The following is a 15897-nucleotide window of genomic DNA, read 5'->3' on the forward strand; positions in this document are numbered from 1 at the left end:
GTCCGGATCCGATCATCATCACAAAACACTTGCACTTGATTCATTTTCTCCAGAAATTTCGCACTATCAAACCACAATTGACACTTTCGTATGAAATCAAAACACGCGATCACCATTTCTCCAACATCCACCGAAAGAAGTCGTTGTGTTGATCTTGCAGCAGAATGCGAATGACGCCGCCGAAGGCGCTTCTGATAAGGCGCGCTCCCGCATCGAAACGGTCACGATCGCAATCACGTGTCTTTCCCCTCTCTTATCAAAAGAACTCCACACACAAAACAACAAACAACGAATCCGAAGAACCTACGGTGGGGCAACAAACCACACAAATTCACACAAATACGGCGAAAGTCGGAAAATTAAATAATAACGAAACCGAAAAAGAAAGGGAAACGCGATCAGCGATCAACTCGCGCCCGAATTTGCGAAACAAATGAGATCACTACACGGAGTGGTGATCTGCCCTGGGCGACACGACGACGATTCAGCAAGCAGCAATCAACTCTCCGAGTCGAGTCCGAGTTGACCGCATCTTCTTCGCTTGGGGCCGCGCGGAGATGCGCAGGACCTAATCGCGCACAGCAGCGCTCTCTCTCTCGATCGAGTGACGATCGATCGACGGCGAAACTGACCACTACCAACGAAGAAGGCGGGTCATCCTCTCTAATCGGGGCTAGAGTCTAGACTAGTACTAGAGGGGCATTTCTTGGCTTAGTACGGCAATAAAGCAAAGCCAAGCTGAAGGTGTCTGAGTTCAATTCCCGGTCGGTCCAGGATCTTTCCGTAATGGAAATCACTGGACATAAAGTATCTTCACATGATATACGAATACCTCAATGGCAAATTTTACAAAGATAGCTCTCAGTTAATGAATGTGGAAGTGTTCATAAGAACATTTAGCCGAGAAGCAGTCTCTGTCCCTAGTGGGGACGTACAGTCAAGAAGAAGACTAGACAAGTACCGAATGGCTAACTAGATGATCACGTCATCGGAAAATCGTCTATGATTCCGTTTCGTTCATTTCCCAAGGCAAAGCTGTATTTTTGAAAGGGAAATCTTTCGGAAGCACTCACACTAAGTTGGGCGGACTACTGCTGAGGGACATATGATTGACACGGGAGGGAACCATTGAAAAACATATGATTGACAATTTTATAGGAGGGTTTGTGTAGCATAAAGGGATTGGAAGCGAGGGGTCTCCCGATGCGTGTAGATCTTGAGATTATCTTTGTCGATTTGAAGACTACACTAAACAACGATTTATTTCCTTACATTTTAAAAATCTTTCGCATGTGTTGATCAAAGGAAAATTCAAGCAAAACTAGCGTAAAACTGTACAGGTTTTAGTATTCCCAGATTCGATTGGGCCAATATCTTAGTTCTGGAATTTTCACAATTCCAAAAAATAATTGCATATTCATCAAAAGCACACTTGGGGAACACGAAGCTAGTCGATTACAAAATTAATAGTTAATGGGTTTTGAAGCAAAAAAAAATCGTTTTGGAAACCTGTACAGGTCAACATTTACAACGTTTTATTTTCTATGTTTATTCATACACTTAAAATAGTATGCATAGTTAGCAATAAACATAACCTCGTTTGCTAGCGATCAGTCATCAAAATATTAATGTCTAAAGTTAAGATCGGAGATAAGATTGAAACATTTTTTTTTCGAAGAAGGGAAATTTTTCCACTAAGTAGTAATTTTCGACATTTTTTACTTTTGACGTTTTGTCCTTCAATCTTTTGTGTCTAAGTACAATTTCTCCACCGCATCAATAGTGGAAAGAATAAGCATTTTCCATCTAATCAGACGCGGCTTTTTGTACACAACCCAAACGTGCAAAATAAGCGTTTCAGAAGAGAAACTGTTTTGATGCACTTCCTCTTGAAAATGGGTATCAAGATTACTTAAGCATTACTGATTATCCGTTGGCTATGGACTAAGTTCTGGAGGACCTGAGCCTCCAGTGAATATAACCAAATCAAAGCTCCATATCGAAAAATTTGCTCTGGAAATATAATTAATATATAATACAACTAGTATACAAGGTAAAATAATATAATTATATAATTAGAATCGTTGAAAATTTTTTAAAATATTTTTAAGAAATGGTTGAGGTTTGAAACGAGTACCAGGGAAAATTACTGAAGGCCTTCTTGGGCAAATTTCTAATAATATTTGTAAAGCACCCAGAGGAAGAAATCTCTTGATTTTGGATGATTCTTTCAGTACAAGATTCTGATGGATTTTCTGACAGAATCCAAAATTTTTGGAAGAAATAGTAATGAAGAACTCCCAGAGGAACTTCAGCAATAGTGGATGTAAGAATTAGATAAATTGTGTGCACATAGAGAATGGTAAGCTAATCCCAAGTCCTATTCATTGAATCTGTGCAACTTCGATTGTTCTGATCAATCAAGGAGTAACAACTACAAATTGTACGGTCATCTATGAGCTATATTTTTTTTTGACCATGACTTCATGAATACTCAACCGATTCCAAATCTTTTAACATGTTTTTGATGCTAATTAGGTTTTTAATTTGTGCATACGACAAATTTAATTAAAACACATTTTTTTTTACTAAAAATTGCATGTTTACTATTTAACTGAAGTTTATAAAGCATCTCGTTATAATTTTAAAATGAATAGTGCATATATGGATCAAAAATTTCAAAAGTATAGCTATTAAATTCATGAGAAATTGTTGCTAAGATCTTTTTGAAGGTTTAAAAAATAAGAAATACCAATTTCAGATTAGGTATTAACGTTTAACCGATAAACAATTGAAAAAATTAGTATTTTTCGCCAAAAATTAATATTTTTGGGCAATTTTTGGCAGACAAAACAAATTGTTTATTAAATATGTTGTAAACAAAGTCTAAACACAACTAGAAAGATATGAAATTGTTGGAGTATTGACAAAGTTACGGTCAAATAAAGATGTTTTTTTAGTAAAATAAGTAAAATTTGAGGAAAACTACTTTTAATTAAGATTGTTTAATTAAGATCTTAAAAATTGGGTAGAAAACTACAAATTTATAAAGACTTATCTGAACGTCATATTTTATAACTTGAAAATTCACCTTCAAATCGCTTTTTCCAGCTCTAAATCTTATAACACTGTCACACGAATTTTTGGTTTTGAGAACTTTCGAAAAATAAGCCGTACCCTAATGAACATAGTAATCCTACAACAGTATAGGGCTTGGTCATTTGGCATAACGCCATTTAGCATTAAGGATATTTGGTATAATGGTAATATGGCATAACATGTTTTAAACGATTGTACCCCGTTTGGTATGAAGTCGTTTGGCATAACGGACTTTTTTTCAATACAATATATCATAAATGTAAACGTTATTTTTTTCCTTGAATATCGGCATTTTTCGAAGCATTTATCGAGATTGGCACCACCAAACATATATCAAAAATTTCTGGCTAGTTCTCAGCAGACTACCCCAGAAGGCAGTGAAAACGAATACCAAACGCCATTCAGGTTGTGTAGGGATCGTAGTGTTCTATCCTAACTAAACTGAAAATAATCTTATAAACAGTCAAAAAAAAAAAAAAAAGAAATCCTGTGTAGAGCTTTTTATTAAATTATCAACAGTGGTTGTAAGTAATTGTTGTAACATCATGCTTTCACGAAACACAATTTGATTGAAAGCAGGTTTGTGTATGACTGAAATACTCACGAACAGGTTTTTAGTGATTATTATTAAAAAAATATAACTTGATAAAACAACATAACACTTGTTGAAAGGGAAAATTTTAGATACAAAATATATGAAGGTTTAATCCAAAGATCTATTATTGTAGCATTATTTAAAAATAGCATCATAAAATCTTCACATAGCATAATTTGAACGAACAACTCATTTTCATATGTAAATATTTCTAGCAAAAAATCAAACGATGTAATATAAACTTCAATTTTGGATGTGTTAATCAAAAGAACCGCCTATTTTTGAAAGAAGGGAAAATTTGTAATATAAATAATCATTTTTCGAGCATATCCCGAAACAAGATCCAGTGTTTGTAATAAATAAATGCGTGTTGAACTATAGAAGGATTCAAAGCAATGATTATTCTAACAGCAAGGCTTAAAAGAATTAATCAAACAGCAAAATATGAAAAATAAGGTTTTGCAAAATATTGTCTTGTAACAATATAATTCTGAAGAATAGTCTATGTCTCAAAAATGGCAAAATTAATGAATAAAACAATGAAAATTGATTTATCTTATTGTTTTTTCTTATTACTGATTACTTGGACAGATTAAAGTATTCGTTTGTCACCCTTATTACAGTAGGAAATTTGATATCAGCATCAAAACTAATAATTTTTCGAACAATATAGCACTAATGAACAGCCTATGTTCAAAAGAAGGTAAAATTTATTTACTTTGAAATTAACAGTTGTAATAACTCTAATTGTTGTTATATCATATTTCGAAAGAACATCCAATATTTGGAAGAATGGTATACTTGTGATAAATATATCAAAAGCTTCGGTGCCAAAATTTATGCCAATCGACTTAATATCAAACGGCTTTATGCCAAACTACTATATGCCAAATGACCTACCACATTTTCTAACAAGAACATGTATCTTTTCAAAGCAGGGCTATAATTCTGGTCATGCCAAATGGTTATTATGCCAAATGAACTTATGCCAAACGACCTCTGCCAAATGGCTTTAGGCCAAACGATCCGCTCCCAATAGTATACAACAGTGGTTCTCTAATATTTTGAAGCTGCTAACCCCTTTGAAGTTTCATAAACCCCTGAAAACTAAGGATTTACCCATATTATGCTGAAAATTAGAATCAAACTGAATTAACTAAAATGACTACATCTTGTGCAACATCCGCCAATGATCTCACAGAGCAGCTAAAACAGATCTCGCAAGGAACCTGTTTAGAAGATCAGAGAAACCCGCCAAAGGTCTCAGAATGAACCACAAGGTATATCCAAAAATTACGAGTGTTATTCACCAAAACTAATGAAAGCCTACTGAAATTAAGCCAGGAGTCTGACAAATATCTTTTCAAGGGATAAGAATCTTCCGAAGACGATCTTACCAAAAACCCAAAGACTTGCAGTGCAGGATATTCCCAGGAGTTTGAAGATTTCCTCGAGAATAATCGCAAATAATTTAAACAGGAACAACAATGGTTTCATCGGGTATCTCCCAAGAATTTCACCACAAGTTCTGTTTTTCATGAATACTATTGGGTATTCATCAATAATCATCACTGGAAGCTGCTATTAAAATTTGAAGAATCATGCAAATAAGGTTCTTAGGAGCCAACTATTGATTGTTTAAATCTCCCCAGAGATTTTTTCAAAAAAAATTGCAGGTCCAACTCATTAATGAACTTTTAGATAGACTCGAGAGGATTCTATCGATGGTTCGAATGGACACAGTTAAAAATATCGCAAGAGAGATTCTTTGACGAAATCTACCAAAAGTTGGGCCGGAAATATGCCCGAAATCTTAAATGGATACGAAGTACAGGCTTGATCGCATAAATCTCCCGATTAACGTGCATCCCGGGAGGAATCTATGACAAAAGGTCGACGAACAAAAAAGAAGAGACAAACGGGATCAAATCGTTTTCGACCTTTTGTCCTTTTGACGTTTTGTCTTTCGACCTTTTGTCAAGAAACCTCCCGGGAACGTGCATATGGAGCCGACCTTCTGCTACAAGAGGAAAACGCTACCTTTAATTAATTCGTTAATCAGGAAACACATTATGTATTTACCATGGCTTCGCAGACCCTGCAAATGGCCTAAAAGTTTTTGCATGAAATTTATTTGAAAAACTCTAGCTCCGAAACTGTTAATTTTAGAGGAAAACTTTCTAAAAAGAAGTGGCACTGAACCGTTCTAGCTACAAGACAAAAATATACACTGATAAAAAACAAAAAACTTAAATTTTAGATAACACAAAAACTCTATTTTTAATATTTTTTAATTTTCACCATACAATCTTGATAGGAAATAGAACTTTTGGTCGATTTTCAAATTTTTGTTTTTTGCTCAAATAAATACGTTTTGTTGATGAAATAGGAATCTTGAAATGATTCAGGAGCATAATGGTTATCATGATTACTACTCTAGAAGTAGTCATTTTCGAGTTATTTCAAGTTTAGTGCAAAACATTATTTAAATTAAAAAAATAGGCCATTCCCATAAATTATTCGCGTTTACCCATGAAGAACAATAGGTTTTCGAGAGTTTAAGTCATATTTTTCTCTACTGACTTATAGTTCTTGATGGATAATTGCCAATAACTCAAAATAATGGCCTATTTTTTATTTAATAATTAAATTTTTGCACAAAGCTTGAAATAACTCTAAAACGACTACTTCTAGAAATGATCATAAAAGTATTTATAATTATGAATAACTTCAATGCTCATATTTTAGCATAAAAACGAATTTATTGGAAAAAAAATGGAAGTCGACCAAAAGTTGTTCATAAATCTTCATCTTCAAGTTTTGTATCAAAAATGTATTTTATTTCAAGATTCTGTAAAGAAAATTTAAAAACTTATAAAAAGGGTGCTTTTGTGGAATCTAACACAAAAACACTTTTTTATATGTTTTTATTTTTTTCTATAGAATCTGGAAATAAAATTGATTAAATTTAAGTTTTATTTTTTAATTTTTCATGATAACCAACAACGTTTTTTTCAGCGTATATTTATTTTGTTTTATTGGTTCAATCAAACTTCTCCATTGAAAGTTTTCTTCTGAAATCAACTCGGAGCTAACATTTTGCAAATAAATTACATGCAAAAACTCATAGGCAATTTTCGGAGACTATTCTTGAGTCAAAATGAAATCGATCATCTATGGAATATAAGCATTCTGCAAGACTGAAAACATGTGTAAAGGTTTATCCAAATCGAAAATTATCGAGCACAATTTCCAATAATTTCGACACATTCTGTATGGAATTCATCAGTAGTAATATTCTAGAGATACAAAAATTGTATACAAAATAATCGTTATTATTATTTCTTGAATAAAATCTAGTTAATGCCTTATTTATGATTGTCTACTCAGGGTGCATCCACCCTTAAACTGAGTTACAAAAAAATGGAAATTGGAATTTGCAAAACAGGTGGACTGGGAATCTCTAGTAGGGCTCACCGGAATCTTCAGGACAGATTCGCATGTTATGCTGCTACTGTAGAACATATTTAATACAAACTTTGGACATTCTTCAGGAGACACTTAATAAAATCTTCTCCAAGGATTCAACTTAGAGATATTATATGGAATCTCCAGGAAGATTTGCTGAAATACAAAAATCTGGTGTTTCGATTCCAGTCATCAGACCGTTGAAACATTTACTTCGTTTAGCAGCCGGAATCGATTTGATGATGAACATAAGTACAATTAGAACCTTGTGTGCAGAAGAATAAATAGAGAATTTGTTCGAATTGTGAAACTCGATTTAGTCGGTATTTCTGAAAAAAATCTCACAGAAATGAGGAGACTATTCCCAACGAACCCCAAAAGGAATTCACTTTTCAAATGCTGAGTATTTTTAGCTTTTAGATTATATTTTATATTATCTAGAGAAAGAGACTTTTGCTTGGAATTTTGCTGATTGCTGCTTGCTCAAGTAATCAGAAAGCACTACAATTCATCATGCGGCCTAGTACGGTGTTATAACAAGTCTGGTATGCTTAATATTAACCTATCATAGAGTTACAAGCGTGAAAAGGACAAAACTATCTCAAAATTATGAGCACAATAAGTGTGATTTTCATAATGTTTAGCACTTAAGGGGTCCTTCATGAACTAAGAAGTTCTATAGAAGATTACGGTTCAAGCAAATTGAAAAATAATCATAGAAACAAAAGGCCACGAGGGCCCATCCTTAGCTAAGTGGTTCGCGACTATAAAGCAAAGCCATTCTCAAGGTGTCTGGGGGTTTGAACCAAGAATTGACCAAGTGAACAGCGCAATTTTTGTTTTAAACTTGAATCAAGATTCGTTCTGAAGTCAGAATACCAATAGCCAGGGCTGGATTTACAAATGTGGGGGCCCTGGGGCCAGAGTCTTGTGGGGGCCTTTTTCTCAAAAAACAATTTTGATGGTATAGTATGTTATCGTTGGTAATTTTCCTAATAACTTTCATACTTAATGTTCTGGATAAGGTTTTAATTAATTTAAGTTGTGTTTGGACTGCTTTTAACCCTCAGAAGCGCAAGTTGGGATCAATGGGTGTAAGTGACAAAAACTTGCTTTTCAGAAAAACAGTTTTAAATATTTTCAGCAATATTTCACTTCGTACAAATTGTGTGAGAACCAAAAAAACAAACCAATTTTCCAATCTTCTTCTTCTTCTTCTTTCTGGCGTTACTTCCTCACTGGGACAGAGCCTGCTTCTCAGCTTAGTGTTTTTATGAGCACTTCCACAGTTATTAACTGAGAGCTTACTGTGCCAATGACCATTTTTGCATACGTATATCGTGTGGCAGGTACGAAGATACTCTATGCCCTGGGAAGTCGAGAACATTTCCAACCCAAAAAGATCCTCGACCGGTGCGATTCGAACCCACGACCCTCAGCTTGGTCATGCTGAATAGCTGCGCGTTTACCGCTACGGCTATCTGGGCCCCCTTCCAATCTTCTACGAATTTTAATATATTATGACACGGAAACACTGCTTAAAGATAGTGTTGGAAAGCTTGAAAACTGTAATGTACCACTGGGCAAGTGGGACTTAAAAATAGCAGTTCAGATAAATTGTTCAATATAATTTCCAAATGCGAATATTTTTCAAATCCAATAGTTCAGTCACGTTACGGCAGCATGCTGATGCTTGCATAAATGGGAAGTTATGGCTATGAAATATTGAAACTTAAGCAGAAAGTTTGAACATTACCCCGCTTCTCGAGACAAGTAAGACCAATTCAATTAAATTTGTTAATTCACCTCAAAATATTAAACTGAATAATCAATCTTAACATTTCATATTGGACACATATTTAATGCAATATGAATTATAAAATATGTAACGTTTTTGGAAGAAAATGTTCATTAGATGTAATGCACATCATACTTAAGATTAGCTAAAATTGTCTAATGAAAAGTGTTAAGAGGAGCATGAAATGGTAAAATCATAAAAATGCCCTGTTATTAATGTTATGTTTGTCGGAAAACAATTTATTGGGTGGAACAACTGTTCACAATAACTAAAAATGGAGAAAATTTTTCGTGAAGTATGGCTGAACAGAAAAATTCATATCATCATTTTAATTCACCAAAAGCCGTTTTTTTTTAATTTGAAAATTATAAATAATGAGCAATTTAGCAATTAAGTCGTGTTTTGTGGGGGCCCCTAAAATGTGGGGGCCCGGGGGCCATGGCCCCCTTGGACCCCCCGTAAATGCGGCCCTGCCAATAGCTTAAAATCCTACACAAGATTCCCTCGTATATTCTTCGGGAAATGAAGAAGATACAATACAATTTCACTGAAGGTTTTTGTTAAAATGCTAAATTAGTTCATTCATCCAGGTTTGCCAGGTTCGGCACTGTTCTCTATTAAAAGGAAATCATGTTAGTATTTTTTCAACCGCCATCCTCCATCTAGCTCGTCCGTAATGGTATAAGATTTGAAACTACACAATGAAGTTTCTGTACAAAAATTCGAGGGTCCTGTACCTCATTTTTTTGCAGGAGAATGTTGCGTTTGTTTTGTTTTGTTTTGAGTTTTTGGCATTTTATTGGGAATTTAGCGTAAAATCTTTGAATCGATTGAAGTGAATCAAAAGTGCCGGAAATAGAATTGCAAATTATATAAATTTCTTCAGAAATTCGAAAGCTTTAATTCAAAAAAGGAAAAAGTATTGCATTTTAGAAGAATTTTAAAAAGTTTGAAAGGAATGAACAGTGGTTTTGAAAATTGATTAGAAAACCGTTGATTCGCTATTTCCAAAAACCTCACTATTGTAGAATTAAAGTCGATAAAAGTTCAGCAATAAACTGAACATCTACAGAGCAATGTACAGCTAACCCTCCATGTAGCAAGGTATCACTTAATTCGTCTCCCCCGGCGTATATCAGCTGTTTTCTAATCAAATGAATTTAGTACCATAGACGCTAACTGTGGAAGAAAATTAAAGTCATTCCAATACATCTGGGAAAACGCGGTGAGAGATTAGTGTGTGGTATGAGCGTACATGGAGAAATTCGAATGAGAAAACCGGAACAAGCTTCAATGCCATGAATCATTATGCTCTGTGAGTTATATTACACTCGCCTCATCCACTCACAATTCCGCTCGATCTTGCTCCCGGAGAACATCACAGCAAATGTGCGATTTTCGGAAATTTGTCAGCTCCCGTGGAATGCCCCCACACACAAGATCCGGAAAAGCGTGATCCACCCACTTGCAGTCGCATGTCCGTAGTGAGATATGCAATCTGTATCTGACTTAATCCAAACAGTCAGCCAGCCTCACTCATCTGCCAGCCAACAGTTTACCAGACACACGAATGATATGTTTGTTCTGTGGCGGCGAGGTGCGAGTCGGAGCAAGTGCAATTTCTCCCAAACGGACGAAATCAAAACAAAAGCCGAACATGATTAAGCGAACAAATACACACAAAGGGAAAATTAGAGTTATTTTTAGTAACTCATTTTGATACGATGAGTAAAGGTGCGCTTGCGTGAGAGAATCACGGTTCTTGCATTCTCTCCCGTGAAAGATTCTTTTGAAACTAAACATAAGCTAGCATGCAATTTTTGAGTTAGTGCTCCCGGACAATAGATGGCGCTGATTGCTCGATGTTAATCGACGAGTGATTGTCTCTTGTAACTCATTTCTTCAATCTGCATACAGAGACTTAAGCTAATCCGCTCCGCGTTGATAACCACCAAGTTGCAACAATTGTACTTGTTATAAATATAATGTTAAAATTACTACAATATTCTTCTCAAGACCCGTTCGCGGCGCGCGGTAGCTATGGTCTCGCACCCGCAGGACCAACTCACAACGGGACGTCAACCCGCGTCGATTAGTTCCTACACGTACTCGGATCGCCCAATGCTACCGGCACCTCGCAGAGCGAAAACGGATTCTTCGAGACGCATTTCGCGCACGCATAATATTGTAGGGTGTAAAAAATGGAAATATTTTACCTTAACTGGCGTCCTATCTTCCCTCTCTTTACGATCCCGATCCTTGTGGTGGCGGCGCGAGGACTTGTCCTCCCGGTGGCGGTCCCGGTTCCGTCGGCGGCTCGAGTCCGGACTGCGGCGGTGGTGCGAGCGTTTCGAGCGTTCCCTCCGGCGGCGCGATGAGCCATCGAAGCTGTTAAAATGGAAGGAAAGATTTTTGTTAGATTTGAGTTTGTTCGAAACTATTCTAAGATTAGGATACAGCACCAGGTGATGATGTACCACTGCATAGTGGACCCAATGGAACCCAGATTCTCGAGATCCCCCACGGAACTATATCAGGACACTATCGGTGGGACATCCGGTCGGCAGTTAGGCCAACCACTAGACGCGACCGCAAATCACTGCAAACTGTGAAGGTGGCGACTACGTTTGACTGCCGGTGGAATGTCAGTCGCGATAGTGGTAGTCTTCGTCGTCATTCGATTAAGAGGGATTTAGAACAACACAACTCACCACACCGAGTATCGCGGGAGTACAAAAAATAGAACAAACAAGAAGGTAAGCAGTCTGTCCCCGTAGCCCACAATGAGTCGCGCAAGCAAAGTGTGCGAAACTGTTGGGACAAAAGAAGCAATACAACGCACTCTATGACCAGGGCTGGTAGCGGCTGAGTGGCTTTGAAATAGGAACTTTAGGGACCTTATGGTTGAAAAAAGAGACCACCCAAGTAACATTTTTATTTTTTTTTTACTTACTATAAGCTGTTGTTATGGTACTATAAAACATACATGAGAACTATTGTATAGTCTTATTACGTACAACTAGTGGTCTTGAATTTCTTGCGATAGCCTAAAAACACTGAATAAAATCATGATTTCATGTTGGTTTTGTCTGGAATGGTTCAATATCAATTGGTCATCATTCCGTGCAATACAATCGTTCATGAGGGCTTTTGATCTTAAGAAAGTCCATGGCTGGCTAAATATTCTCAGATCAGATTTTTTGGTCTGTACTAAAACTATTTTTTTTGAAGCCTTAGCTTAAACTTAATGCTCTCAGGAAAATTAATGCTGTAAAAAAGCAAATAAAACGAAAAGATTGATTTCGTAAAGCAATTGTTTGGTCTAAATTTGTTTCGTTATGTAGATAACAATGTTTGTACTACAATAAATAACTAATTGTTAAGCTAGAGCTCGTGGTTGGTGGTACAGATGCAAACAACTGTAATACATATAGAAGTGCTTTTATGATGAATCTTCTTAATGCAGCTCAGCTGTTATGTGCAGTGTATAACATGTGTAAGACAGTTGAGACTTTATAAGACTTTAACATGCCTGTTTGCATCTTAGAAGTTTTATCATTGTCTTTCTAAAACAAGCAAGATGAGTTTGTACAGGGAATCAATAGATGCAGATCGTTAGTAGCATAGGGAGCCGGATCCTATTCTTGGCACTTTTGATTCACTTCGGCGGTGGAGTTTTTTGGAATCTAAAGAGCTCATATTTGGCCACAATATGAGCCGTACTGATGCGCTTCTTCTTACGTAATTTCAGACAATTCGGCCGAGAAAACCCCCCATGCCAAAGTGAATCATGGAAGTGTCCAAATAGCTCTGCACCCTACTATCTTCCATCTAAAATTTTGAGAACTTCAAAAATATTAATGTCAATAAAGTATCAGTCATCTAGTAAGCGAAGGAATGTTAATAACACAGCCTCAATTTAAACAAGTAAACTATCAATGCGCCGACATTTTTAATGTCTCACTTTTCAAAAGTTATTTTTAGTAACTGCGATAAATAAATGAAAGAATAGGTACGTGTACTTCATTTTTTTACAAAGCAGGAATAAGAGCTTAAGGCGACACTCATAATGATGAAACATCCATAGTTTGTTAAACGATAAAATAAATTCAAAATTGCCTCGATACAAAATTGTGTTATCACAAGCATAAAACTAGCTCACCAGTTGGTAATCCATGCTCGGTAGAAGTCACTTCGGCAACACAGAAAAAAAAACACGAACCCTTGGTTTTATCATGCGCCTAGACACTACACAGCTCCTTCAAAGTACAATAAACTTAGCCAGCAAATTCACGCATTTTAAAGTAGTTTTTACAGAAAAGACTTTTCTGCTTCAATGCTTTATGAAATCTGTTATGATCAGGCATTGCAGATTTTGTCCTCATTTGATTTCGAATCTAGATCAAAGCAAGCGAAGAAAAACATCACATATTTAGCGGTTCATGATCAGCAATGAACTTATACACGAGTTCACTATTTGACGTTTTAGCGGTGCCGTGTTATTTATGTGGCCATGGCAACCAATGAATTCGGTACCGCTCAAACGTCAAATTCGTGAACTTGTGCATCGGTCCATATTTCGTAAGTTATAACAAGCTTGGTAAATAACAGCAGCGAACGAGAGCCCCAAAAAGAGAACAATGATAATACAGTGGGATTCCGTTTTTGGCATGCTCCATTTTTGGCACCCCACCGATTTTGGCAACAAAATGGATCCGTTTTTGGCAACATTTTTGAAAACCAATTTTTGTAAAATTTATTGTGTCTGTTGCTGAAGTCATTTGAATAGTACGTCAACTACACACCGACTACATTCCAGTGATATTAGTCGATAATCCCCCAAATCCAATTGAACCACTTTTCTTCAGATATGAAACAGCTTGTTTGAAGAAAGCAAAACAAATGACACAAGAGCAACAAAAAGTTTATGACTCACACAGAGTTTCAATCATAAATATCGTCTCACCTTTTTAGCTTACTGTTCTTATTATAATTCTTAACTGTACCCTGGTGAAACCTTAGGGGATTCTTGGTTTTAGGGGACTTCTAAAAATGTTCAACGTATACTGGAGGATGTCTGCAAATTCCTAGCGGACACGGTGGTGATTCTTAATCAACTCTTAAGATTTATATGGCGTCTTGTGATTTCCTAGCGGGATAATGGATTTCTAATGGTATTTTGAGTAGTTCTGGCTAAATTTGGTTGGTTTTGAAAAGCTGGTTTCCAAAGGAATTCGGTAAGTGCTAGTGGTAGCCTAAGAATAATTAACTTTTAAAAAATTTAATTAGACACTTGAGAATTTTCAGCAATATTGAAGCAAAATCCAAAGCGAGATCCTGAGAATTCTGGGTGGGATCCTGCGAATTCCTAGCTAGATGCTTCAAAGTCCTACATAGATAAAAATATTTAAAATGTAATGTAGTGTAAACAGAAGAATATAGTAAAAATAAACCAAAATCATCTATTGTTGCAGCATTAATTTTCAACGTTTAATTTTCAACTAAAGATGCTTGAATGTTTAGAAATTTAAAACGCATTCGATTGAAAAATAAGAGATTGACCGTAGACATTTCAGTTTATTTTGATGCTCCAAATATGTGTATAAAAATAAAATGAAATGTACAAAATATGTCTAGCTATGTTGCGCGTTCCTGTAGATTCCTTACGAGCACCCGAAGATTCATATCAGGTTCTTGAGGTTTCATAGCAGTATCCTGTAAATTTTCGTTGATTCTTTGAGGTAGATTTATAACATATATCAAGTTCAATTAAAACTCTTTAAATAAATATTATTAGAAGCTTGTTTGTGCATTCTACAAAATTACGAGCCGCATTTATGGATCACAAGATGTAGTTGTTTAAGTTTGCACTTTTGGCTGCAGTCGATCATTCGTTATGAGCTGCTTTGCTTTATCAAAAACATAAATTAATTCTAAACCTATGGAATTTTGTCATTTTATCTTATTTTTAATATTCATTAAATAAAAAAAACTCATGCAGTTTTGTAATACCCAGAGCCATTGTTTTGTAATTACATGTTTGGAAGAATACGGTAAAACATTTCAATTTTTTTGTATTCTTACACAGTTTTATGGAAAAGTCCAGTTCCAATAAAGAATAAAGGTCACTAATGCGATTATTGATTTTAAATTACCCACACATACAAATAGTGTACATAAAACTTCTAAAAAACATTGAAGACATTTCAGCGACAAAAACTATGTAGGACGTTTGTCATAATCAACATTACGGGGTTATAGATTCATGACATAGTCCAACTCTATGGATATCTGCTTCGAAGTAAACACGTTCCGTAGTCGCTATGGCATATAGCTTCATAAAGATGATGTAATAACATTCTAATGATGTTTTCTAAATTAATAGTTGAAAAATAATATTAAAAAAATGGGTTCCGATTTTGGCAACAAAGTGAAATTTTCAGTTGCCAAAAACGGAATCACACTGTACTAATTCCTCTCGCATGTTTACCATTATTGGTAGTAGATGTTTTATTTGACAGGCGTAATAAACAATCCACAAACATCCGATAACAATACTGTCCCCCAGGTTTTAGATGCACAGAAAGAAAAATCCATGTAAATTTCAGCGTAAAATCATGCACATAAAAGGAATACCAGATTTGTCGCAAATTTACATGATACATAATTTAATATTACATCAACATCATGTAAATTTATGCGAATTGTCGCGTAATCGGTTAGAGCCCATGCTAGATTACACGATATATAGCGGAAACTTACATGATGCCATTGTAATTTTACACGAAGTGACGTGTAAATTTGCGACCTATCTGGCATTCCCTTCATGTGCATGATTTTACGCTGAAATTTACATGGATTTTTCTTTCTGTGTGGGTTGTATCATGCAATGTTATCCTCCCGATCTAATCAGAGCTGTAGCAGAAAATGACAAACA

The 15897-nt window shown here is 35.6% G+C and overlaps 1 protein-coding gene across 10 annotated transcripts in view; it reads right to left on the reverse strand.

Moving 5' to 3' along the window:
• The window catches only part of LOC5570105 (serine/threonine-protein kinase Doa), a 369353-nt gene that overhangs the window by 97320 nt on the left and 256136 nt on the right, over nucleotides 1-15897 (reverse strand). For 6 of the 10 annotated variants that reach the window (XM_021837669.1, XM_021837668.1, XM_021837675.1 and 3 more), the window contains one exon: nucleotides 11177-11348. In XM_021837669.1, coding sequence (XP_021693361.1) covers nucleotides 11177-11348 — 172 coding nt within the window. Of the gene's footprint in view, nucleotides 1-307; nucleotides 492-11176; nucleotides 11349-11422; nucleotides 11461-15897 lie in introns of those variants that run through there. The other 4 variants (XM_021837590.1, XM_021837579.1, XM_021837688.1 and 1 more) reach the window with 3 other exon arrangements.

Source organism: Aedes aegypti, chromosome 1, assembly GCF_002204515.2.
Source record: "Aedes aegypti strain LVP_AGWG chromosome 1, AaegL5.0 Primary Assembly, whole genome shotgun sequence".
Taxonomy (NCBI): domain Eukaryota; kingdom Metazoa; phylum Arthropoda; class Insecta; order Diptera; family Culicidae; genus Aedes; species Aedes aegypti.